General features: G+C 45.5%; 1 protein-coding gene across 3 annotated transcripts in view; it reads left to right on the forward strand.

Moving 5' to 3' along the window:
* Positions 1–24,515, forward strand: part of LOC128302889 (protein alan shepard) — a 207,014-nt gene that overhangs the window by 130,325 nt on the left and 52,174 nt on the right. For all 3 annotated transcript variants that reach the window (XM_053039736.1, XM_053039737.1, XM_053039738.1), the window contains one exon: positions 10,944–11,168. In XM_053039736.1, coding sequence (XP_052895696.1) covers positions 10,944–11,168 — 225 coding nt within the window. The remainder of the gene's footprint in view (positions 1–10,943; positions 11,169–24,515) is intronic.

Consider the following 24,515-nt stretch of genomic DNA (forward strand, 5'->3'; position numbering starts at 1 on the left):
TAGTGTCTCTGCCGCAAACGCAAACGCTTATCTAAATGGCCCAAAAGGTCGTAAACATCGTGGAGCGCGAAGGGTGGTTTGTTTTTTTTTATTTCGCTGGGGGAACAAAAAAGTGCGACATTACACCGAAACCGAACTTCAATAACCAAAGCCATTAGTAATACATTAATTTACACTCTAGTCCTTCCATCCCCCATCCCCGCCCCCCTCTTTTCATACACGGTCGAATAAAATTTAATTTTTATTCTCTGTTTCCGTTTGAATTTTTATTTCCCTCAACTCCATCATTTTCGATGCAATGTGTGATACAAACAAAAAAAGAGAAGTTTCTCCCATCGTGTGGGACCCCGCCACACACTAATTGGACGGTTGTGTGTAGCAAAGCGCAGAAGCAACAGTAACAACATTCAATAAAAATTTATTTCAAATGAAAGTCATAAAAGTTAATTATTATGTTCTTGATAAAAAGAAGGAACAAAAAAAAACCCGGGGCCCAATGCACACATCCCACAGTTCCCCGCGCGCGCGCTTGGTGAGAGTGCCCTGCAGCCCTTTTTGGCCAAGCCAACTGACATAATACGGAAAACCGTTTCTACCGGGTTTTCAGCACCGTTTTGGCAGATAGTGTGTACGCGGGACCGCCGGGTTTTCTATTCTTCAGTGGGTTTTAGCTATCTTTGAGTTTCGTGTAAAGCTTCCACTACTCAGCGCGGGCTGGAAGTTAATTCATGACATCACCCAACACACACCTCATCTCTCGATAAGTTCCCACTGCAACTAGAAAGCCTAACTGCGCCATCCGTGTAGTGGTGATGGGAATTTCGTTCCGAACCTACCGGGCTCGTTCCGTTCCTTCTGTGGAACCGATCGAACTTAGGTGACAAAACAAATCATGAAGTTGGTGTTTTGCTTCTACATGTTTTATTCGTCTTTCGAACATTTCAAAACTGTAGTGGAATGTAAGTAACGCTCATATTAATAAGAATGTGTCCACGTTTGTTCAACGATTTTCTGCTAAATTGATACAACCTTTTAGAGAACCATTCCATTGCTGTTGTATTCCATTCTCATGGGTGACAGCTGTCCGTGTGTCACGATATTGTTCTGTGGACCTAGAGGGTTGGAATCTGTACGGAACGAATTTAATATAAAGCAGACTGAACGACGAAAAGAATTAAGAAATTAATATTAAAAAAAAAAAACATTAACAAAACACCTTATATAAGATAAAACCACGATCGTTAATGATAGTAGTTGCGATCGGTTCAAATATTCCATTTGACATTCTTTAGTACGCGTCGTATTGTTTGACATTTTTAAAAACCGATCACTCGATCTTAGAAAATATATTCCATGGCATCCTGTGTTGCATAATGTTTTCAGAGCTCTGATAGTAAATTATCGTCGATGGTAGCTACGAAATACGTTCAATTTACTGTTTGTAAACCAAAAACTTTTATTTAATTACATTAAAATGTTTGATAGTGCCAACGAATATGTCAAAATCATATCATACAGGATTATCTTAATTTTCTAGTCAAATTAGGTTCATCTGATCTATTGGGTTCGTTTCGTTCCGTTACGAAAAGAATGAAGCTTTCCCATCACTATTCCGTAGCACAAACCACCGCCGGTATTATCTCCAGCGGGCAATTTTCTTCCTTCCCTTCCGAAAGTTCCTTTCCGATGTTGTTATATGGGTATTCTCTTTTGTCTATGATTTTCTTTGCGCCTCTCTCTCTCTTGCGCATTAATTCGATGCGATCGGATCTGAAGATTTCTACACACGAAGGCACACACCAAAATGCTAGGGTATCGTTACTTTTCCGTGAAAAAACCCGGTAATTTTATTCCCTTCCCAAGTCAGCGGGGCCAAAGACTAACGCCAAACTCGGCCTCTCGTTTTGTACCTCATGATCATGAGCGTAACAACAAAAAGAAAATGTTGATGTTGTTTGACTTTGAGCGATGCGGGTGGTGGTGGGGGTTTTCATAAGGCCAACTCTTTATGCGGGGGTGAAAAACGCGAGCTTTTCCACTCCGTGCGCCGGCAAAGACGGTGTGAGGCGCGAAAATTAGCATTCAATTTCATGCGGGAGAACAACCGGGCGTTCGAAACGTTCGTCGTTCGTACACGCGCTAACACTGTCTCGGATGGAATTCAATTTACAATATTCGATATTTACGTTTTCGGAACACCAACGGGGGTTTTTTTTTGTGATTTTGCCCAAAACTGGTCTTATCTTCAACTATCGAAAGGCGTATTAATTAGCCGACCGTTTTCATTCCGCGAGGTTATTTGCTGTGAGTATCGATAACATTTACCTTAATGAAATACATTTCCGGTGACAAAGGATGAAACGGCTGGTAGAAAATTAGCACTAGCAGCGATCTTTTTGTCTCCACCGAATGATCTTCAATTATGGATAAAAACACGAAACGATTGTGCAAAACATTACACAAAAGAACAATACTGTTCTCGTATTAAAAAAGGCAAACTAAACCCACTACAAAATGGGTTTTAATTAATACTATCACAACACTCCCCCCCGCAAAGCCATAAAATGTTGAAACACGCGTTGCGTTTCTTTGCGCAACACAGCGAATGTCCCGTACTCGGTTCCATTATGGAACAAATATTGAGCCAAACCCAATCGTGATACTTTGCCTCCTTTCCATCACCAACCGGGCATGCGAAAAATGCATTCCTTCGGAATGAAGTTGCTTGCCACACGAGCGATGCCGGCATCCCTCCCCCTTCCCCCATTTGCGAGCGTCAAGATTGCGATAATCAACCTACAATTAACATATTTCTCGACTCACTCTCGTTTCGCGTCCGCAACATACCGGACGATGGCATCTATTTTGTATTCGTATCGCGAAATGCAGTTCGTCCCCGTCACCCGGTGCAATCTTCCCATCCGCCTGGCAGCCTCATCGTGGTTTCAGCGCGGTGGTTAAATTAATCGCAAGATCCCCCAGACTCCCCCTACTTCCTTTGATCGTCCCAATTTATACTCGATATTTATCCCTTTGCTTTCACTGTGGCAAAGCACACCCAGCCCACCCCAATTCGGCCATCGTTCTTCACGTGGCAGCTCAATCAATTACGTCATCCATTCCACCCGGGCGGTGTTCCATCATGATCGGCTTGTGCTGCGGGCCCTCCACCGGTATCTCTCCGGGCACTTCGGCGCGTACGAATAGCTTAGCTTTTCGCTCACGGAAGAATGTGCCGCATCTTCCGGGCGTTTCCGTACTGGAATGTACGGGTTGCGGAATCCAACTCTCGATCTTCCAATAAAGGATAAAGTATAAATGGGCGGAGGAGAGGTTCAAGAAACAACGAACGATGGTACCGCGTGAAGCTGCGGCAGCTGCAAAGCAGCGCGGTTTATCGGTTTTTCTTTCCATGGTGTGCCGGAGCGCGCGGTATGAACGGAATTTGAACTTTGGTACCCCGGTTGTGCGATTTTCCCTGCGCAACCGGGAAACTCAAACCAAGAGGGCGCACCTCAGGGAGGGAGAGAGAGAGAGAGAGAGATCGAGAAAATGGCCATGGAAAAGCAGTGTGGAAATTTCGCTACTCCGTTTGTGAGCGTCGGTGGCACGGTGGGCCCGGGGAAAGGGCATGAAGGTTTTTGGTTGAAGATGCGCCCGCGGCATCTCGATGTTGGCGGTCAAATGGTCAAAGTGGAATTTCCAAAGAGATTAAGCAGAAACGTGACTCGCCGTCAGCTCCAGGCGCCAGCGGGGTGAGGAGTTGTGGAATAGAAATGTAAACGTAAAATCAACAACAGTCCAGTTCCCGGGAAAATGGAAAAATCGGGGTGCGCCTCCGGGCTGCATCCGCAACCCAAAACCCCCCCCGCCACACAGACCGGATTACCGGATAAAGCTGTTAAGGGCTTCTTTTCGACTTTCTCAGGGCGCGCATCCGATGGGAAAATAAAATAAAAACACTTACCAGCGGCAAACCCTGCACGACGAAAAACAGCTCCAAACGGCGCCCCCCGTGTGTGTTCTCCACGGCGGTGTTGATCTTTGCCTTTTCCAGCTCACTGCGTCCTTAGCTTAGCTTTGGTCCAAAGTCAAAGTTGGAAGTTGTTGGATGTTTATTTGTGTGTGTGTGTGTGTGTGGGAAGATGTCGATTAAAGTGACGCTTTTTCACTTTTTAATTCGTATTACGATTGTTGAATTCAATTTTCCTTCCGCAGCACGCGCTGCTGCTGCTGCTGCTTGTACGTGTGTACCCCGTCGTGATCATCGTCATCGGACGATTTTTGATTGCGAATGTGATCAAAAGCACCGCCGGCACGTGAAGGACGTGTCGGTTCCATGCTGGTGGCTTCGCGTTCTTGCGCAAAACCGGGCTCTGTATGTTGGTGGGCAGCTTCTTTTGCAGCCGTTTCCCGATGAGCTTATTATCGCGTGAATCGATACGCGCGGGATGTAACGAATTTGTGATCGGCTTTGAAGTTGTGCTGAAATAAATGTGCTGCAGTTAGAGCAGTGTGTTATGTGCCATAATAGGAGACAAAGTTCATTTTATTTATAGCAACTTGGTCATCTTCTCAACTTGTTTTATAACAAATTCAAGCCTTCTTTAAAAACCTTTTTCTTCCTAAACGTCTTAAGGATTTAAATTAAGAGCTTTATGGCTTGGGGGAGAAATTTAAATTTGATCCTGTGTGTGAACTCGTTCGCTCCCACTGGATGGCATAATTTAATCGAACCAATCAAACCGTACCCGTCGGCTCGAGGCGCATCATCATAATCAACTCTCTCTACCTACCGTTCCGAGTAGGTACAGACAATCAAGTGGTTCACTGCCATTGGAAAAGCAACTCCAGCCCACCCACCCACCCACCCGAGTTCCTCCGGAGATAATGACACGAGGCTAGCTGCAAGGACCTTAATGACGTCTTCTGGCTCTGGAGCAACCAACCTATCCTTTTCTTCTATGAATCTTTTGATTTCACAGCTTGGCGGGGGGCGGCGAACACGGGAATGCGGACGGGAGTTAATAATCTTGGGATTAAATTCGTTCAATGAAATTAATATTACCGATAGGAGGGACGCACACAATGTGTGTGTATCCTCGTGAGTCCTTTGCTGAGATGCCTTCTCGAGTGTCATTTCGATAGAGAGAAGGCGCTTAAGGCGGAGAAGTTATGTGGGAATTATGATCGGAAAGCGATTCAGGAGGCATCGCCTACGTTCGACATTTCAGTTTTTAAAAATATTTCCACCCCCGCTCTGGCGCTCACACTTTGAGGAAACCAATATTGGCAGATAGCAAAAATAGAAGTTGTGGCTTGCCATTGGCATCATGTCGCGACATTAGCGCCACCCCGGCACAGTGGTGGATTAAATCGTTCGCCCAGCACGGAAAACGGCACGAATATGAAGGACGGTAAGGATTGGAGCCGAGCACTTCAACCGTGCTCAGTAAATCACGTTCAATTTCTCGCTTTTATTGTTACCAAATGAACTTTGAGTTTTTCCACCCAACCTTCCGCTCCCTCCCATTTTTCCGGTTGTGGAATGTTTCAGGGTTTTCCTGTGTTTTTTTTTGTGACCTTGCCACCATTTTTGTGCCAAGCACTTTTCATCCCGTTTGGCCAAACCCGAATCCCCGATTCGATGCTATTCGATGACGGCAAACTGGTTAAAGGAAATGGCAAGTTTTTGTTTTATTATTTTTTTTTTGGTCCATATCTCGGTGGGCTATTTTTCTCCAATCGGGAAAATGGGGAAACCGACAAGTGGTGTGCTATTGATGATGGCCGCGCGCTTCCAGAGAACCAAGAAAAGCTTCCTTTGTTCGGTTAAACACTTTATTAGCGATGCTGGGTTTGTTATGAGTGCGTTCCGTACTTTTTTTTCCTTTCTCTCTCTTGTTCTCTCTCTTTCTGCCTGTTTTTCGTCCCACAGCTGGTGCCAACCATTGGGAGAAATTTCCCTTTCATTCCCACTCCTGGAAGCCAACCGGCGGAAAGCTCCGATGGAACGTGCACGTGAACGATCGTGATGGTGCGATGGCAGCACATTTCAAGCCGATGAAGTTGGAGTGCTTGCTTGATTAATTGTGCAGAATGTTGTTGGCAGATTTTGCCAATTCACCGACGCCCTTTTTGCCGTTCCGACCACCCTGCCCTGCCCTTGCGCTGGTTTCGGTGAAATGGTGTGAAACAGAAAAGACAAAAACCCCCCCAGTGGTACACGGATACTACGACCGAAATGCCGTGGCGTATCGCTGGGGACGATACAGTGTGGACGTGGTGCTTGAAATGAAACCAATTGCGTCCAATCAGAAGCGGGGAAGCGAATGGAAGAGCGAAGAAGCACGGGCAGCTTCTTTCGGGCTCCGTACACTTCCAAGGAGGAATGAATGCTTCAATTAAAACCACGCCATCGCACCATTTTTCCACCAGCAATAACGGTGTGACGGTGGCCGTGCGAATGTTGGGCGCCAGGAACGCGTTCTCGGCATCGGGCAAGCAAGCAAGCCGTGAGCGGCATGGTGGGAATGATTAAAGCCTGTAACGATCCGGCAACAACAAAGTAATTTTCATTCGTACGCTTTTCCGCACGTTTGTGTGTGCGCCTTCCCCTTTCTAATCCCCCCCTCTCCCCCCCCCGTAGTGTGGATCGAATGGTCCGTGAAAATTCCTGCCAATTATTGCTGTTCAGCCAGCAACACAAATCGTCCGAACAGGAACTATTCTGTTCGGGGTTGACTTTTACCACCAAAAAAACATTCCAAGCGACAAATGTTCACTCGAGTGCCGATAACGCTCTGTGGGAATTTATATTACGTTTCTAAGTTTCAGTTAAGTCATAAAATATTTCATTTTATTTCTACTAAGTTACAACTAAATAAAGTTAAAATATGTAAGGTTTCTTTCATGGGAAAGTCCAAGTCTGTTCCCAATAAACAATTTACTGTAATCTCATAGTAAGCTGAAAATAATACAAATCCTGTCCAAAGTATATTTACTTACGGTTACGATTTGTACTTTATTTAATCACGCTAATATATCTATTTTATTGAACCCACTCTATGAAAAATGCTGTGCTTTCTCCTCTCTTTCTCTCTCTCTCTTCTGTCAAAGTGACTTCAAAGTGACTTGGCTTCTGTCAAAGTGACGCTTCACGTGACGTTCTGTCATCGAGTGCTTAGTAAAAGTCGTGTAGCATAAGATCCTGCCTATTCATACTTACACTATCAGGTGCTACAACCACTTCGCAACACGGTCTTGTCCTGCTGCAGGAGTCCTCTTAACCTTTCACGGTCGAACACCGTCAGTCCATCTGAATTTAGGCCTAACATGCCTTTTTTGTCCATGTGGACGATCTAAAAGGATTTTACGAGGTGGGTCGTCCGGTTTTATTCTCATGACGTGACCAGCCCACCGGAGCCTGGCGAGTCTAATCCGTTGTATGATACTGAATTTGCCGTACAGAGCTCGTCTTTATAGCGGCTCCTCCTTTGTGTTTCCAAACATATGAGCATGAGCATCTTCCTCTCGAACGCTGCCAAGAGGGTTTTTATCCGTCTTGGACCAATGTCATGTCTCAGAAGCGTATGTAGGTACTGGAACTATATAAGCTCTACAGGGTGTTTATGGTAAACTTGACAGTTACCAACAAAGAATTGGGAAAAAATAATGATTTAGGACAGTTTTTTTTGTAGAAAGAGTAGCTTAACATGCTTTTCATTGAAATTATTCAAAATATCCGCCCTCGGTATCGATTACGATCTCGACCCGGTCCCGGAACCTGTAGCAAGCGGAACCACAGCAATCCTAGTATCCCTGGGATGGGAACCGCAAAAATGAGTTCTTCATTAGTTCCACCTTGGTGTTGCTGGCGTATCTGTTGGTATCTCTTTAAACTGCGTCACACACAAAAAACCCCATAAGGTCCAGGTCCGCGGAGTTAGGAATCCTTTTTCAGACATCAGACAACCTTTTTCTGGCGTTGGTCAGGTGCCGTATGGCAAGGTACCCAATCTTGCTGCCACATAAATGGCCTTCTATTGAACACTGTTGCTGCAACCCGAGACATTAAACGAGCTTTCTGAAGCTTTTATTAAACGTTGAACGTTCGTCGCTACAAACGCAAGCCAATGATTGTCTGCTGTGCGTCTTTCTTTCTGAAATTTACTTAAGACCTCCAAAAAAGTTAGGTTTCGATTGATGTATCGCTTGATGAATGTTTACGCAATCAAGAATTATAATATCGTAACTATCTATTTTACCTTGTACACCCTGTATATAGTCCATCGTATATCTCCAATGGTTTTTTTAATTGTTAACTGATTGTTATCGTCTGCCAATCGCCAAAGGCATGAACACTTCAACTAGCAAACTTTTACTCACAATACACACAATACTTCACGAAAGCTCATCAGCTGTGACCGCTGTAACCAGCGCTAATGGAGTATGTAACTTACACCGAGCACCGAGGGGGGAGTTAGCACACGTTACCATTCCATCTTTTCTCATGTAAAATTTACTGCACTTACTTGTTCCAGTTGCATCTTCATGCGCTACAGTTTTTAGTGTCATCGCAACTTTTGCTTTTTGGCGATCAACTTTTCGACTCTTGCTTTGGTCGCTGCCGTTGCAAGTGATGGACCTCGAGTTTATCCCAGTGGACTCGTTAGAACTTTTATAAAGTTACACGCACGCGGGTGGATGATAAGGGAAGATAGTTCAGCAAGAACGTGTGCGTGAACTTTCCGTTTTGTTTATGGTTATTTGAATGAACGGATAAAGTTAATTGTACACAATGGTTTAGAATTTAGCCCGAAGCAGTTTCATACGGCTTTTAGATGCCCGTTTGGCTGTCGCATTCGCAATGTGTGCGAGACGTTTAAAGTTTGTCTATTTGCAGAGTAAGTGGTTCGACTAACCAAACAACTATTTGCAACATTTTAAGACCATAACCTCATCCCCGGGGCATATTGACGTTTGAACCACAAAGACGCCGATCACAAAGACTGTCCATGAGGAGGTGCATTACACCACATGGGTGACGTTTGCCATCGGAACTTTCCTCGTAGCACTTCAATTTGATACAGGAAATGAGAAAATCTGCATAACACATCATCCGCCCCCCTTCTCCCAGCAATGGCGCAGTACGAAGAAGAACACGTTTGATGTGTCTGCTGTGTAAATGCGGTCCATCCACTCGGGGGAGACTAGTTGACCGAGACAACAGCAATGAAATAAAGACGATAAGATGCGCACCACGCCGGACCATTTGTTCGGAAGCTCGCCTCCGGCAAGTCAAAGTTGCAAAAGTTCAATAATGGATGCGCATGGTCGTCCTCGTCGGAGTTGCCGTTGTGTGTCATCGTCGTTAGGACGTACAAGCAGTGGCACATACGTTTTTTTTTCTCTTCTCGTAGCTCGATCGCTCTATCGTGTGAACTGGAGAGCACCAGCCCAGCTACTGCATCGAAGACGACTCACGTACGGTGCACGTAAGGACGAAGTAGCAGTTTTTTTGAGGGTTTTTTGGCAAGATTCCGCAACACACCGCCGTACCGTGCGCCGGCGACACAGTCCGTTCCTCACGTACCGCGGATGTGCGGTACCATTATTCATTTAGCTGGCCCTCCGAATCGTACGGTGCCGAGCCAATACCAGTAGCCACACATATTAGCAAGCCACACCCGGCTGCTCCGTGGATCGCTATGATATTCCTGGGGTTTTTGGCTCACCACCACTGTGCAAGGCACGTTTCCTCTGGACGTAGAAGTTTGCCATTGTGTAGCGCAAAAACCCGGGGTAATAAATTTTGCTATCCCCACTGGCAGCAGAGGGAATTTGGAATTTTGGTTTTGGTACTGCTGCAGAGTAGTAGCCACACACACACACTGCCGTGCTGGCCGAAAGGTACGTGCAAGTACTTTCCGTACCCGAGGACGATTATTAGGCGGGGGCCTGTGTTTGTTGCCACATGCAGCACAACACTCTCAAAGAAATGGGTTCCGCCGGACCGGGTGGTCCCATCCGGTCCGTTATCTTTCAAACCTCGCCCCTCCTACGGGGAGACTAGGTCGTTGAACGTCGCGGAAAAACTCGCTCGAACCCATGGAAAAGGGGAAAATGTGGAATGGATTTCCTATTCTCCTTATACAGCCGGATCGGTGGAGATCATAAAAATGCTTCCTTCTTTTTGTTCCGTCACTAGAAAGCGGTTGTTGGGTAAAGTTTCACACTAAGTGGTCGTAAATGCGTCAACGAGACTAGTTTAGAGGAAGCGCGCTGCTCGTCCGCAGGAAGTCCCACTGTGAGTTCGTCCAATTTTTGGAGGGGTAGTAACAAAGGAGCAGAGCCTACTATGGTCTAGCTGCTGTAGAATATTGACGGTTCATCAGGAAGGACGAACCATTGTTGGGCGAATGATGTTTATTAGTTGAAAGTGACATAATATTTATGGATTTGCAGCTGGTGCTACTCCATCTGTTGTTATTAGCCAAAATTGCAGGAGGTTTAATGGGGTGGGCTGGTGGCGTATTGGAAGCGGAGGCGGTCTTCACACGAACGGACTGGACCAAAATCCCGTCCGGACCAATCTCCCGTAGTAAGGACTGAGTATCCAGCAGGCGTGGGAAAATAAATCTAGTAAGCCAGAAATAGGACAGGCATGATCTAGTAGGTCGTTACACCAAGAAGAGAGAGAGAGAGAGAGAAGAAGTAGGTTTAATATCACTTTACCTCAGATTCCGCTCTAAGTATTCAAGTTTCTTCGTCTTATTGAGCCGTTGTAACTCGCTCAAATTGTTATACATCTTTGATCTTCTTGAAAGTACATTATATTAGCGGATAACACTTCGTTTCCCGATACTTCTAGGCAATGGGATCTCAATTTTTAATCGGATCTTCGTTTTTTTCTTCTTCCTGTCGCTATCACACCTTTACAGGGAAGTACTACAGCAGCGCCTCGTAGCGCCTACCCTGGAGCACCACCGCCTGCACCGGCCACACTAAAGGGTGCCCAGCGACCCGCTATGACTAGTCCGGCCAGCGGCATTCCCGGTGCACCGTACAGAGGCACTGCCTGGACGCAGGGTTACGCCCCAACACAACCAACCTACCGATACACTGCGCCGCAGACCTATGCATATACACCACACACGACGACCCAGGTAAGTGTACTGTTTTAAACGCGCAAAAGGAATGAAAAACACACATAAATAAATAAACTGCAGCGAATTTGCGCTATATCCCGAGCGTAGTGTGTATGGCCGTTGATCAATGGCCAGCAGCGCATGCATGCTTATCTCTGTTGGGCCGGTGTTAGTATCCCCGGGTACCGCCGCGGCACCTGTGATATATTTTCTCACGGGAAAACACTCTTGGGGACCAAAACCGTTTCGTCCGCTTTGCCCCATTATTTACAACCGGATTCTGTTTGACTCGTTGTAACCGAGTGGCGCTCGCCCGGTTGCGAGTACGATTACACGATTCCAGGGAAATTAGATTCCGGAGTCCAGAGGAGGACCCAGCGTTACAGCGAACGAACCCCCTGACGCGGTGGGTCAGGGATAATACGGTCGTTTGGAGGGCTTTTTTTTCTCCCCCCTGTTTGTGTGTGTGTGTTTTGCTAGGATGTTCGAAAAAGATTTGGGATTACAGCGTGCGGGTTACGTTGTTGTATCGTGGGTTATGGGTTGCATTACATCCCTTAATCGTATCCCAAAGCCCGCCCTTGCAGGTAGAGCGGCAAGATTAAGCAAGCAAGCGACCCCTGCCGGTAGGGTTTGAAAGTAATATTTACATCTCTATGCTGCCCCCCGCTGATTGGAATGTAGTTTCGCGTGGAGAAAGGCAAACAAAACATAAATGGATGGCTTTAATTTGCTACACATTAGGTGTCTATATGTTCGCTTATATCAGGGTTCGGCAACGTGCAGTTCGTGGACTAAAATTCGGCTCTGTAATAGATTTAATCCGGCCCAAATAGGAAATTTTGAAAGACCTTACACAAGATCTCTTCACCACGATACTAACAGTGTTTACATGTCATTGATCATTGATATCATCAACTGTATGTAATATTTGTCTACTTTTTTAAATAAAACTTCTTTGGTCATTTTATTCCTATCAAATTAATTCCTGGTCGGTATGAAAGCTTACTTAAAGTTGCTCCAACGCGAAGTCCAAAACGTATGTTATAAAGGCAGTTGTGTTTAACAATTGTTGTGACCAAGGTCTGTGTAGGAGAGAGGTCGAGTAATATAGAGAGATTTGACAAGTAGCCAAAAGTTCGTTGCACGTGATTTGACGTTTGGACGCCATTTTCCCTTTTCCATTTGTGTGTAGTTGTGGTGATTAATCGGGCCGGTCATAGCAACCAGATTTTGATTGTTTTAGATTTGGTTGGAAATTTGTGTCGCTGTTTTTTTCGATTTTAGTCCGAAATAAGATCTGCAGATCTTATTGGCGATTGGTGTTAGGTATGATTGGTGTTCAAGGCAGGTGAAAAGGCAGAGAATCGGATTAACTAAAGGCATTCAAAACGAAGGAAAACTTTAACGACGAAGCTAATTGTGAAACTTCGCGATATAGTAAACAAGTAGGCTAGACGCAAGGAATCTTACACGGGCGACCAAACGTCAAATGAAATCCAAAATGGCGAACCTCTATCATGGCTATTACTAGACCTCTATCCTATACAGACCTTGGTTGGGACAAATCATATTAAAAGTTAGGAAGCTTAAGCTTTCAGCCTGTATCTGTCAAACAATCCAAGTAGTGGGCTGTATCATTTTGCACACTGGATCGTAAAGGACATAACATTTTGACTTACAGAATGACATTAAAGTATCATTTTTTGCGAAATTACAATAAGAGAAAAATCGATTAAGGTTTAGAAATTAAACTTTAAATGCAATTTATTTTAAACGAATTATAAGTCTGTTTATTAGACATATTAAAAGAATCAGATTCAATAATCCCTGTTTAATTGTTGTTTGTTTTGTTGTTTAAAATGTTTGTTAACATTTTTGGCATACGGCAAACATGGTCCAACCATGGCCCAGACCATCAAGCAAAATGCTTTGTTTTGACAATTGTTGAGCAGCTGACCAAACCTTTTATTTGGAAAACAATCTAATCCTTTTTTCCTATGCTTAACTTATTTGTTATTTGTTATTTGTTTGGGCATGTAAGCCTGGAAACGTCAAAACGCATACAAAAAAAACTTAGTTGGAAAAATTATGCAATTTTATTGTGTTTAATTGTTGTTTGCTTTATTAAAAATTAAAGCACTACTTAAAGGCTTTTTCATATGTCTAAGCACTTGTTTGGAATGTTTGGCCAGCAGCTTCAAAGATGTTTTTACTATTTGGCCCTATTCGTGGAAGGTGTGCCGACCCCTGACTTATATCACAACTGTAGCGCATACCTATTGGGTCTAATTCTAATCCTCCCGCCATCATCCTGCAATGGTACGGAACTCGAAATTGGAAGCTTCTCGGCCAAAGGATATCAGTTATATTCAGCGATAAAAACAGTCACTTCCACAACCCTTGACCAGCTCGCACCACCAGTGTGTCGTGATGAGTAAATTAAATTCTCACAACGCACAGACCTGGTGACAACGCTTTGTTTTGCTTCCTTTTCTTCTCATCAAACATCAGCCAGCATGACAGGCAAGAAGAAACGACGTAGCGATGTCCGAGATCTCAACCAACGCCCATCCTCACGTCATGATGTGTCTTCCGCGTGATGGGAGCGCGAAAATTTAGTTTTCTTTCTATTGCATTATTTTAACTCCATTACCGCCGCCGCGTCCCGGCGCTCGCCAATATCGGCCTTGAAAGCGTCAGCGTCAGCTACATCCTTAACGGATGACACGTGTCGTTTGACTGACGAACGGTTTCGCATCGCAAACGAAAGCGATGGGGCGGGGGGGGAGTATGATGTACTTCGCAGAGATCCGCTCATCAGACCTCGGAGGGAGGCCGAAGTGGAACCTAGTTTACATTTAGCACCATTGGAAATGGGGGAGATTCTCGGCTTATTGTGCGGCGCACATCAACGGTGGCAAAGGCTCTTTATCATTCATGTCACAGCACACTCGGCAGCTGTTGGGGCTGGGCTGGGCACGATGACGAAAGTTATGCGCCTGTAAAATAGGATGAAAACATTCAAAGTAGGTCGGACGGTCGTGTCACACACTCCTGTCACAGAGGGAGGAGAAGGCAGGTTATAGTGTCGCATATTCGGGTGTGTCCGCTTTGGGTGGGTGGGTGGGTGGGTGGTTTACGCGATATCTCTCTCGTGAGCCTTTTATCTATCCCATTTGGCGATGGGCGAAAAAGGAATTCAATTTTCTTCGCCCGGATGTCGTCCCCGTGCGCGTTTGTTGAGAGGCCGTCGGGTCGGTTTTTTTGTTTGGTATGGTACGACGTGTTTTCTCGCTACTTTTGTGTGTTTTCCGATCTCCACTGCTCCACCTAGTAGTGTACGTTCGGCTGGTGACAGTGTGTGTAGTATGTCTTATTGGAAGGCATCTTTCCACTGTCTTTGCCGTCCCCGTCAGCCCAAAACGAGTGGAGAGACCACCTCAATAACTCGATCTGACACTCGATTACAATACGACCCATGTCTGAATTCACCCTTAACTCGTAGGCTTGGGTGCTGGTAAGACGTGCCTGGGTTGCTGCTACATATAGGCTGTAGTCGGCCAGCACCACGATCAAACTTCTACAACGGAGAAGAACTCTCACTGCAACGGTTGGACGACTTCGAATTTGGACATCTTTTCGGTTAGGTTTAAGCTTGTTGAACAACTTTTCCCCCTTTCGTGCAGTTGGAGGAGGTGGTGGTGCTGTTAAGCTGTGCCAAAAAGGGGCTGACTTATACAGCAGTGCCGCCGGAGAGTAAAAGGGGGGATGTACGTCTTGTCCAAAAAAAGCTTCAAAAAAAAAGCGAATCGAAACGAAACGCACAGAATGAGACGAAATCAAATGAAAGGCAAGTAGTAGAGAGTAGTCGTGCTTTTTTATTAGATTTCGGTGCTACTATCGGTGCGGTAGCAGAAATTTGATGAAAAGCGAAAGCGTGACGAGTGTGAAACTTTTTTGTGAGAAATTGAGTTTCAATGTTACCGAAAAAAAAGCCAAGCCGAAAAAGGCACTCGGCACTCAAACGTTCTGCCTAGCTGGCCACTTTTTGCCAAGAGGATAATCGTCGATAGATCGCACAAGCAAGTGGCTATGATAGCGTTTTGTGCACATAAAAGTAGCTTTAAAAAAAGCACAATTTTACTGAGAGCGTGAGGTATCGGAACCTGAAGATAGCTTGTTCGATTCCGATAGTTTGACTTCATCATTATGCCGAGAAAGATGCTGGAAATGAGGAAGGATTTTCTCTTTCTTTAAACATTTTTTGTATACAAAATTCAATCTTTTCGGCTAATCTAACTGAATGTTGCCGTTTTCTCTTTGAATTTCTCACCAAATTGGCTAATTATTTAAAGCGAATTCTTAAGCTTGGATTAAATGTCCGTTATTCATTGCCACTGGCCAAACAAGCAGTAGGAAATTGTTTTCAAACGCGCAACGCAATGATTGGGATGAGATGTAAAAGTGGGCGGAAAACATGCGACTGAAAGCAGAGTGACATGGCGAAACTATTTAACGAAGAGTTGCACTCCACTCAATGGGGGGGGGGGGGGGGGGGGGTAGGAGGCAAGTGTCAGCCAAGAATGGGAGACAAACCCAACGGAAACCCGGGGCGAACTGGCGTTTGTGCGGACTGGGGACTGGGATTCAGACAGGAAAACTTTTTCCCTCTTTCCCGGAGGGATCCCGGGACACCGTACACCCCCAGAAGGTGTGACCAGGGTGTGGCACTTTTCCCTGGTTTTGAAGGAGTTTTGTGGAAGAAAACAGAGAAAGAAAATGGTAAAGTGAAAAAGGAAAATCCACCGCCAAACGCGCCTTTGCGATAAACCAAAAAAAAAACGACTGATTAGTTCGGAAGTGAAGACGACACTCGATTAAAGTTTTCATGCCCTTTTTCCTGCTGGCCCCCCCGTGCAGCAGCTGGATTACCTTTCAGTTTTGTGTTTTTGCTGCCGCTGCTGCTGCTGCTGCTTGAGCTGAAATTTTCTTTTCATCCCGATCCTTCGGGCGAGCAAAACTTACTCGTCGGTGTACGTTCGCTCGAAGGGAAAACTCCTGTTTGTATGTCGCACAAGCTCGTATCCCCACTCAAAAGAATGTCCCCACGCGCCGGAAAGGGTATGTGACACCTTCGGTTAGGTTTTTTCCAGGGTGTTTTTTTTTGTTGGGGGACTCCTCTTCGGATTCGTTTCCGATGCAATCGAATGAAAGTGAGCTTGTTGAAGTACAACTATTTGCGAACTCATCAAGTCGTTCAATGTGCGCCAGGTTGGACAAAGAAATGTTATTAAACACGAAGTATTTTTCATTGCCTTAAGAAGAAGAAGGAGTCGTTAACATTGAGGGGGTCGTCTTACTAATAAAAAAAAAGGTTAGCAGATTTTCCCCCCCCACACACACATCCATTTTCTTCACGTTTGTCCGATTCCGGACACGACAAATGGTGGGGCCAGTTTGCTGTCCGATTTCCGTACACACACGCGCATGTAATCGTACCCGGTTCGAACACGTCCACCCTTCGATGGTCTTTCGAGCCTCGTAAACGTGGACGTGATCGTCTGTTATTTCATCGAACAAATTGCATCCAGAGCGCGCGGGGCCCGTTATCGTCCAGAAGTTCCTCCTTAACCATTCTTAGAATATACTTTATCCTTCCATCCTACCTTGTCACGTCGTACGCTAATGGGGCATAATGCTAAGAGCTGCGGCCAAAACCCTAAATAAATACAGGCACTTATTACGGTGGTGTGTCTCTCTTACTCTCGGCTTGACATTCGAGGACACTTTCGAACGAGCTGACACAAGTGTTGTGTCATTTCGGACCAGCGAAGGTGTTACAAGACCCACCGCACACGGAAAGATAATCAACCACAAAAAAGGGGGATAGGGCGCTATATGGGGCTATCTTCCTTTTCTAGACACTAATCCGCTTTGCGCACCTTGGAGTGTCACGTGTGTGGCGTTAGTCGGCTAGTGCCGGAAAACTGCCGCCAACTCCGTGAAACACATTACCAAATGTGATATCCGAAATCCATCCAAATCGGGTTCACTCTGTTGATGGGTTTCCTTCTCGGATGTTGTAGGTAGGGTACCGCCGGGATAAGAGAGAGTGTTGTCCCGAAGAACCTAACCATCTAACGAGCTTGGTGGTGGGTGGTGGGGGACGCGGGAGGGATGATTAGGATGTGACCAAAACTTTATGACCAATCAATAGATAAGCCACTCAGCGAAACAAACACCATCCGGGCCCGGCATAATTCGTTGAAATGGCCCCCCATCGGATTATCGGAAACCGTCGTACGCCCGTCGACGGTTTTGGTGGTTAAATGTCACCGGATCAGGAACTATTTCGATGTGGCAGCAGTACACACACACTGCGGGTAGCTTTTCTATTACCCAGCCAGCAACTTGCTGCTTGCCCGTTGGTTCGCGGAACATGACGTTGATAATTGATTCTGGCTCATTCCAGAAATGGACTTTTCGGTGCCAGTTTTTTTTTTCCAATGAGCAATTATGATGGTGGTTTTGCGGATTTACAGTGTCCCATGTCCCCGGGGGGTTTCCCGTAATGGAGTAAGTTTTGGGTTTGGATTTAATAAAGGATAACATCGCTGCCATTAATATATTAGAGCAGTGTCTTGTGGTAGTGCGCTTCGATAACTATACTACCACACGGTGGCGATGGTGGACAATTTTCTCGATGGATTTCTTGCGCCAAACGAACGATGCTTCAAGGAGCTTATCGATTCGATTCGCTCGCTACCGGAAATGTTCGATGCGGATTAAGATGATATTCAATTGAACAAGTTTTCTTAGAATTTCATTTAGTATTTCTTCGCTTAGAAGCGAAGTGAATTTCGTGCAGTTATTTCGAATGTTTGCGCCAAGATACAAGCGCCCGGAATACGTTAAAACTACACGCGAAAATGCAATTCTCATATTACCATCTTAACTTCTAATGAAACCTAAGTGCATCGCTATAATTCCCAAATCCGCATCCGATGCACGTCCAGCGCGTCGTTCCATTTGCTCGCTGTTAACCACCGACCATTACAATACCGCGGTAGCGATGGTAGCACTTTTGTCCGAGGGGAAACTTCCAACAGTCCGCCAGCCCGATGCCTAGAACGACCAGTTTTGTGAAAGGTTTCGCCTCGCCACATCCTGGTATGTGTGCTTCCAGGGCGCTCTCAAGGCCAATGGAAGGCGTCTATCCAGTTAAATGGCCTCCCGGGTTTTTTTTTCTTTCTTTGTGGATGTAAAACCAAGATTAATACAACCAGTGGGTGTGGTGTTGTTGTGGGGGGCAACGCGAAACTTTACAACCAGCCGGTACGTGTACGTTTTTGACCCCTACCGGAAGACGCGGTTCGCGGTCGGTGCGGTGCAGTGCTTCCTGGACAGAAGAAAAACTTCTGAAAGAAGTGTTGCCTAGAAATGGTCAGTGCTAGCCTAGAGATGAGTGCTTTGATTTCTGTCGTACAGACGAGACCGAACCAACCGAAACCAACCGAAAGGAACTAGAATACACCGCTTCCTTTTTCTATCTTCCCAATCTCAAAGAAAGCTCACGGCTGGCGAGGAAAAGTTTTCCCTGAAGAAGTTCCCAAAAGTTCACCGTGTTCCGAGAAGCGAAGTAACTTTTTATTCTTGCCACCTCTCTCGTTGCTTTAGACGATTCAGACTTTTGGCCATGCCATTATTCTATTTCCTGGTGTTAAAGAACTCCCTGATGGTCGTATGGCGTTGCTTTAAAGCTGTGTATCCCAATGGAGCTTTTTGGAGAAAAGGATACATTTTCCTACAAACATACGTGATGAGAAGTCGTCTCGTTTTGGTAGTATTTAATGAAATAAAGGTGTTCATTGTTTCACTCAGTAAGTCCTCACTAGAATGAGAAGGTTTTTTCCGGAAAATTTCCCGTCCGGAAAAATCAGCTTCACCTGCATATGATGCCGGTTCCCTCGTCTAACACTCACAGCTTAAAAGAACATTCATCTCAAACTGCGGTTGAAGAACCCGGGTTCTGCTGTCGGATTTCATAATAAAAATGACCGAAAGATGGATCACGTTGCTGCGAAGGGTTCTGTTTTTCTTTCCGGAAGATTTCCCCATTTTAGCTCTCCTCACCATCACGTGGCGAGGCATCCTTGCGCACGAGAAACATGCTCGGGAGGTCCCTCCCCATGTATCTTCTTTACTGCTATGCCAAAACGTAGTACCATCATCTAAGCGAGATGGTCAATCTTGGCTCCATGCATTCGTCCTGTTGTGTGAACATGAACACAAACCGATCCTCCGGCATGGATCGACGACTTGTGGCGCTTCGGTTTGTGAAAGGTTTTCATTTAACCGTTCGGTCGTTCGGTCGGTTTCGCCGCAACTGACCACACTCGTCCAGAGCAGACCACCTCTCCCCCACTGGCAGGTTTTAAGTATCAATATATATGTAGTGTACCGGTGCAAACAAACTCTTCCCCCCCTGCGCGGGGGGTTGCCGTAAGGGGACGCATCATCTCTTTCTCGGGAATCCTGAACCTTAAACCACAATATATTGCTTTGGATTGCGTTCTTTCGTTTTTTAATGTTGCTTTGCTCCTTTTTTCCCTTCTTCCTTGACTGGTTCCTGCTGGTGTGTTGTAAAGGAAATTTTCTTGTGGCTTTTCCGTTTTCCCCTAGCGGATCAGAAACATGGAAACAATCTTAGATCCTTTGGGTACCGTTCTTTAAACTCGGCAAAAAAAAGAAGGAGGATCAAAAATAACTACGGACCACACACTAGCAGAAGGATCTGTTTCCGTTTATTTTACCTTTTTTTTCTCTTGCGTACTGTTACTGCCTGATTGTAAAGCAAGCAAGTGGCTTTCCACACAGATGTTGGCATATGGGTCTGTATGTGTCTGGGGGGTTTTTACTCTATCTCTCTTTCTCCCTTCCCAAGAAGTGAATCTTCAGGGAAGGTTTTTACGGTTGAAGAAAAGGGATTTTGATTAATCCCGTACGGTCCGAGAAATAGGATTTCTATAGCTAATTCATCATTCGTGTCCGACATCAGTTTGTGCTTCTTCACCCACACACACACATACACACACACGCAAAGCTTCACAGTGGGATGTTTTCTTTTCCATCTGTTTGCTACCGGTCCCCGACTAGTTTGGATTCCAAAGTGTTGCAAATGGTGGCAAGCTGCTGTAATACTGTAGAAATTCCGATTCAGAAAATTACACGAGCATTTTGGGAGCTCTGTAAATATCTATAAACTATGGAAAGCAAACAGTCCACTTGAAAATTCCATCTCTTTTATATCATTCTCAGCAGGCCCTTTTTTCGATTGGAGCGCGCTCTAGCGCTTCACATTCGATCGGCGCCTACTTGATGGCAGCTCTTCATTACTGAACGGCTATACACTATACGGTGGCGACCTCTGCAGGGCATCACTGGAACCTACATCCCAATGGATGTCCATTGCAATCATAAAACCGAATATGTACACATTGGATTCAATTTGTGCTTTGTGGGTTGTGCAAAACGTCCGAAAAACACGATCACTTCCTTGTGTTTGATTCGGAACGTGCGGTCGTCGTTATATCGTAATCCACATTTTCCCGAGAAGTACTCTGGACATTAGCACAAAACAAAACAAAAAAACCGATTATAAATATTCTCATTTTATATTAAAATTCCATAAATGTTTATGCTGGCACATGGCCACCGTTGGGCTGTGGTGCGATTGGGGCTTTAGGGAGACATCCATAAGGGCTCTGACATCCTGTGAACCCGCCGCTTGGGGTTAGCAAAGGGAATGTCGTAGGCAAATTTGGAAGCTCAAAACTTCTTATTTTGTATGTAAAGATGCTAAACAGTGATTCACCTGGCATACAGATACCCTTCCACCCCCACACACCCTTTCCGAATGCAAATGTGCTTGTGTCCGCAAGCTTAGGCGAAAGCATCATTTCCGAGAAGAAGAAAAAACAATCCTCCTCTTCGCAAACCAGCTGCCAGGATGTCCGGTCGGAATGGTCGGAAGGACGCACGCTAGCACCTCAGGCGGGTTAGCTAGCGGATGATCGCACACATGTCACGGATGCGTGTATACTATCAAGGGGACGCAAACAAAACACATCGCCTCGACAACACATCCCACATCGGGAGGCGCGCGAGAGAGAATATCTTTGCTAACGGCTTTTTTATTTGACGCTGGATTTGTTTCCTGCTCCTGTGTAATGTTCACAGCGAAAACAAATGATGATGATGCTGTGTCGGTTACCTTTGCTGCTCCGTGGCCAACAGCATTGTACTATCATGGTTTTCGGTCGGCCGTTTTCCAATTCCTCCTCCTCCGTCTTCCTTGTTGTGTGTGTGGGGTTTAGCGATGCCCTGTCACGATTTCATCCTTTCTGTTTGCATGCATCGTAGAAGTGCTAGTAATGTGTATGGAAATATTTTTTTCCGCCCTCCCTCCCTCTCCCCCCCCCCATCCCTTAAACATCCTTCTCCATCTCGTTCGCACACGCTGCCGCTTCATCATGTGCAGGTTTATTTAAAATCGATTCCAATGGAGGCGCCTGGTGCTTCACGGGTTTAATGCGGATTTGTGGTTATATTTGCATTAGTTCGTGCTATTCTTACCTTCGCTTCACGAGAAGGGAGGCGTTTTTTCTTGCTGCGTTGATAAAGAAAAGAATAACAACAGCTAAACCAATCCCCCATCCTGAATTCGCTTAATCATTGTAGTATGTTGTTGAAGGCTTAGTGTAAAGAAGAAAAAAAAAGCACCCAAATGGATACCTGGCTTGGATGCTTTTGGCTTCCCTTTTTTTTGGCACACATGCGTGAGAAACGTGGAACCACTTTATTTGAAGGCAGTTAGGATCGGAAAGGACACGCACACGCACGAGGCCAAACAACGGATGCCTTCCCGTAGGGGATTCACCATTTACATGTTGTTGAATTGAGCCTAATGCTCAATTCCGGGGAACATTAAGGGGGCGGGGGAGGGCGGCCACAACAGAAGCGGCAAACGATTGGGCCGTAAAAATTTGCTGCTCACAGTGTTCAGTTGATTTTTATGGCTTTTATCTCTCTGGTTTGGCCCCCCCCTGGCCTGGTTTGGCGCTTTGTATCGCAGCATTTACCGATTGCAACAACAACAAAAAAAAATAGGTATTCACGTGGTTATGGTTATTTCTACATGAAATTAAACCGCTACACACAAAACCGATCGCAACATATCTGATAAGGGCAACTGTTTTGGGATAAAGGTGAAATTTGGCATACAGATTTTAAGTTTTTGGCAGTATCTTAGTATTAGTTTATAACACATTCTTGCTTCGCTTTTAGTTATCAAAAGTTTGTTAAATCATACTAAAGCTTTCAGCAACACAAATCAGCTTGATATTGCTTAACAGCTTCCCTCAAGTGGTGGTAAATATTCCACACAACGTTAAGCGCGCGTGACCACGTTGGCATCTTCTTCCAATTTTAATTTTGTTTCCGGTCACTTCTCCTGCACCGAACCGAAGAAACGTCTATTCCCCACCGCACAAAAAGGTTCGCATATATCTATATATATAAAAATTGTATATGAATATATTTGCCCACCTTCTCCAACAGTCCACGGATAGTAGTCCACGTGCTGCTGTTCGCAAATCGTAGCTGAATATTGTCGTCAAACACATTTTTCCGCAATACCGCAGAGCGTAACGGGTTGCCGCATGGTCTCATAAAATTATGCAAAGCTTGCGGCTTTTTGCAAGGCAAATGATGTCCTCGGACCACGACCCTCCTCCCCTGTCTCTCCCCCATCCCCTTCTACGGTGTGCCGTGCGAGTGAGTGAGACCTCGCATTACCATCGTTCGCCACCGGTACAGAGGCCGGTACGTGGCCGATACCGGTGGCCCGCCCGACCGTTTGGCTAAAGAATGGTTTGTCGTTTTGGCGAGGCCACCGGCTACAGATTCGGGAACTTTATTGAATGGTCCGAGAGCGTTTCCGGGTCGGTGGAAAAAATGCAAACATTCCATAACGAAGTCTCTCCGGTTCGTTCCGGGTTGAGGGAAAAATGGGGAGGGGGGAAGTGAATTTTTCGGGGTGAGATATAAATTCCGAATCAAAGAATAGGGGATTTTTTTTTGTTTGTTTCGCTCTCTTCATGCGTAATCCGCCATATTTCCAAAACCCGAGCGAGAGCTAGCGCGTCTAAGCACATTTAACAGTACCGTTCGTGTAGTGTGAGATTTGTATACATTAAAGTAGTAGTTTGTTGTTAAACTATTATTGAAAAATATTTTACTCCTTCCTTACACTCCATCTTGCGTAAGCAGTGGAAAATTTACAGTAATTCCACATCCTTCCCTAGTCCGTGCGTCATCTCGCGTATCTTTTGACGTTTGAACTATGGCTCCTTTCTGCCAGGTTCCGGCAAAACCAAAGATCAAAGGACATTCTTCACTAAATATGACGTGACAACACCGGCTACTACTCCTCTACCCCAAGGGTGGAAGAAAACAGCCGGCGAATGCTTATCGCCGCACCACAAATGTGTGTCCCCCAAAAATGTGCCCGACCTGCTGCGCGCAGAGCATAAGTTCCGCCGCTTGGGAGGAAAAAAAAACAGCTGCCAAACGCGTGACTGGGGAGAGGCGCACACATTCTGCCAAAAGGACGAACCGCCGTACCAGGCTTCGGCGACAACAGACACGAATATGAAGGAACTTAATAATTTACTTCACTAACTCAACGCCACCTCGGCAGAAGAGGTCCCGACATGGGGGTTTCCTTCTTCAAAAGGGATCGCGTACCGGAACTCGGGAATGTGTGTGTGTGTGCATATCCGCCCAGTGGGAGAAAGAGAACGTGCATGGGAGTACCCTCATGGCTCATGAGAAAAAAAGCATTATTTGCTCGCTGTCTTTCACTCCGACCACTAACGCTGCAAGAGACGACGACGGCGAAGACTTTTATGAGCCCCCCCTCCCCTGTGCTGCTTGGATGAAGCGATGGAGACGATGCTTCTACCAAGCCGCGACGTGATTTAAATGCTAAATGAGTACTCATCGTTGAGTTGAAGTTGCGAGCTTCCCTTCCCCTTTTCGGTAAGATGATTACCATACGTGAAGCTTCTTCGTCGTGCTGCACACCTGTAAAGAAGATTCAAGAAGAGCTTTCCTACACAGAACCACGCACATGTGCGCTTTAAAATGCGAAATAAGTTCGCTATTTATTTGTGTTCTTTTTTTTTCTTCTAATGGTAACGAAACTAAATGATTCTCTCGCTGGAACACAAACGACGTACAAACACGTAACGGTAAGGGTAGTTTGGATGGGGGATGATGAAAATTCCTCCCAGCAATGGC

This window comes from Anopheles moucheti, chromosome 3 (assembly GCF_943734755.1).
Source record: "Anopheles moucheti chromosome 3, idAnoMoucSN_F20_07, whole genome shotgun sequence".
NCBI lineage: Eukaryota > Metazoa > Arthropoda > Insecta > Diptera > Culicidae > Anopheles > Anopheles moucheti.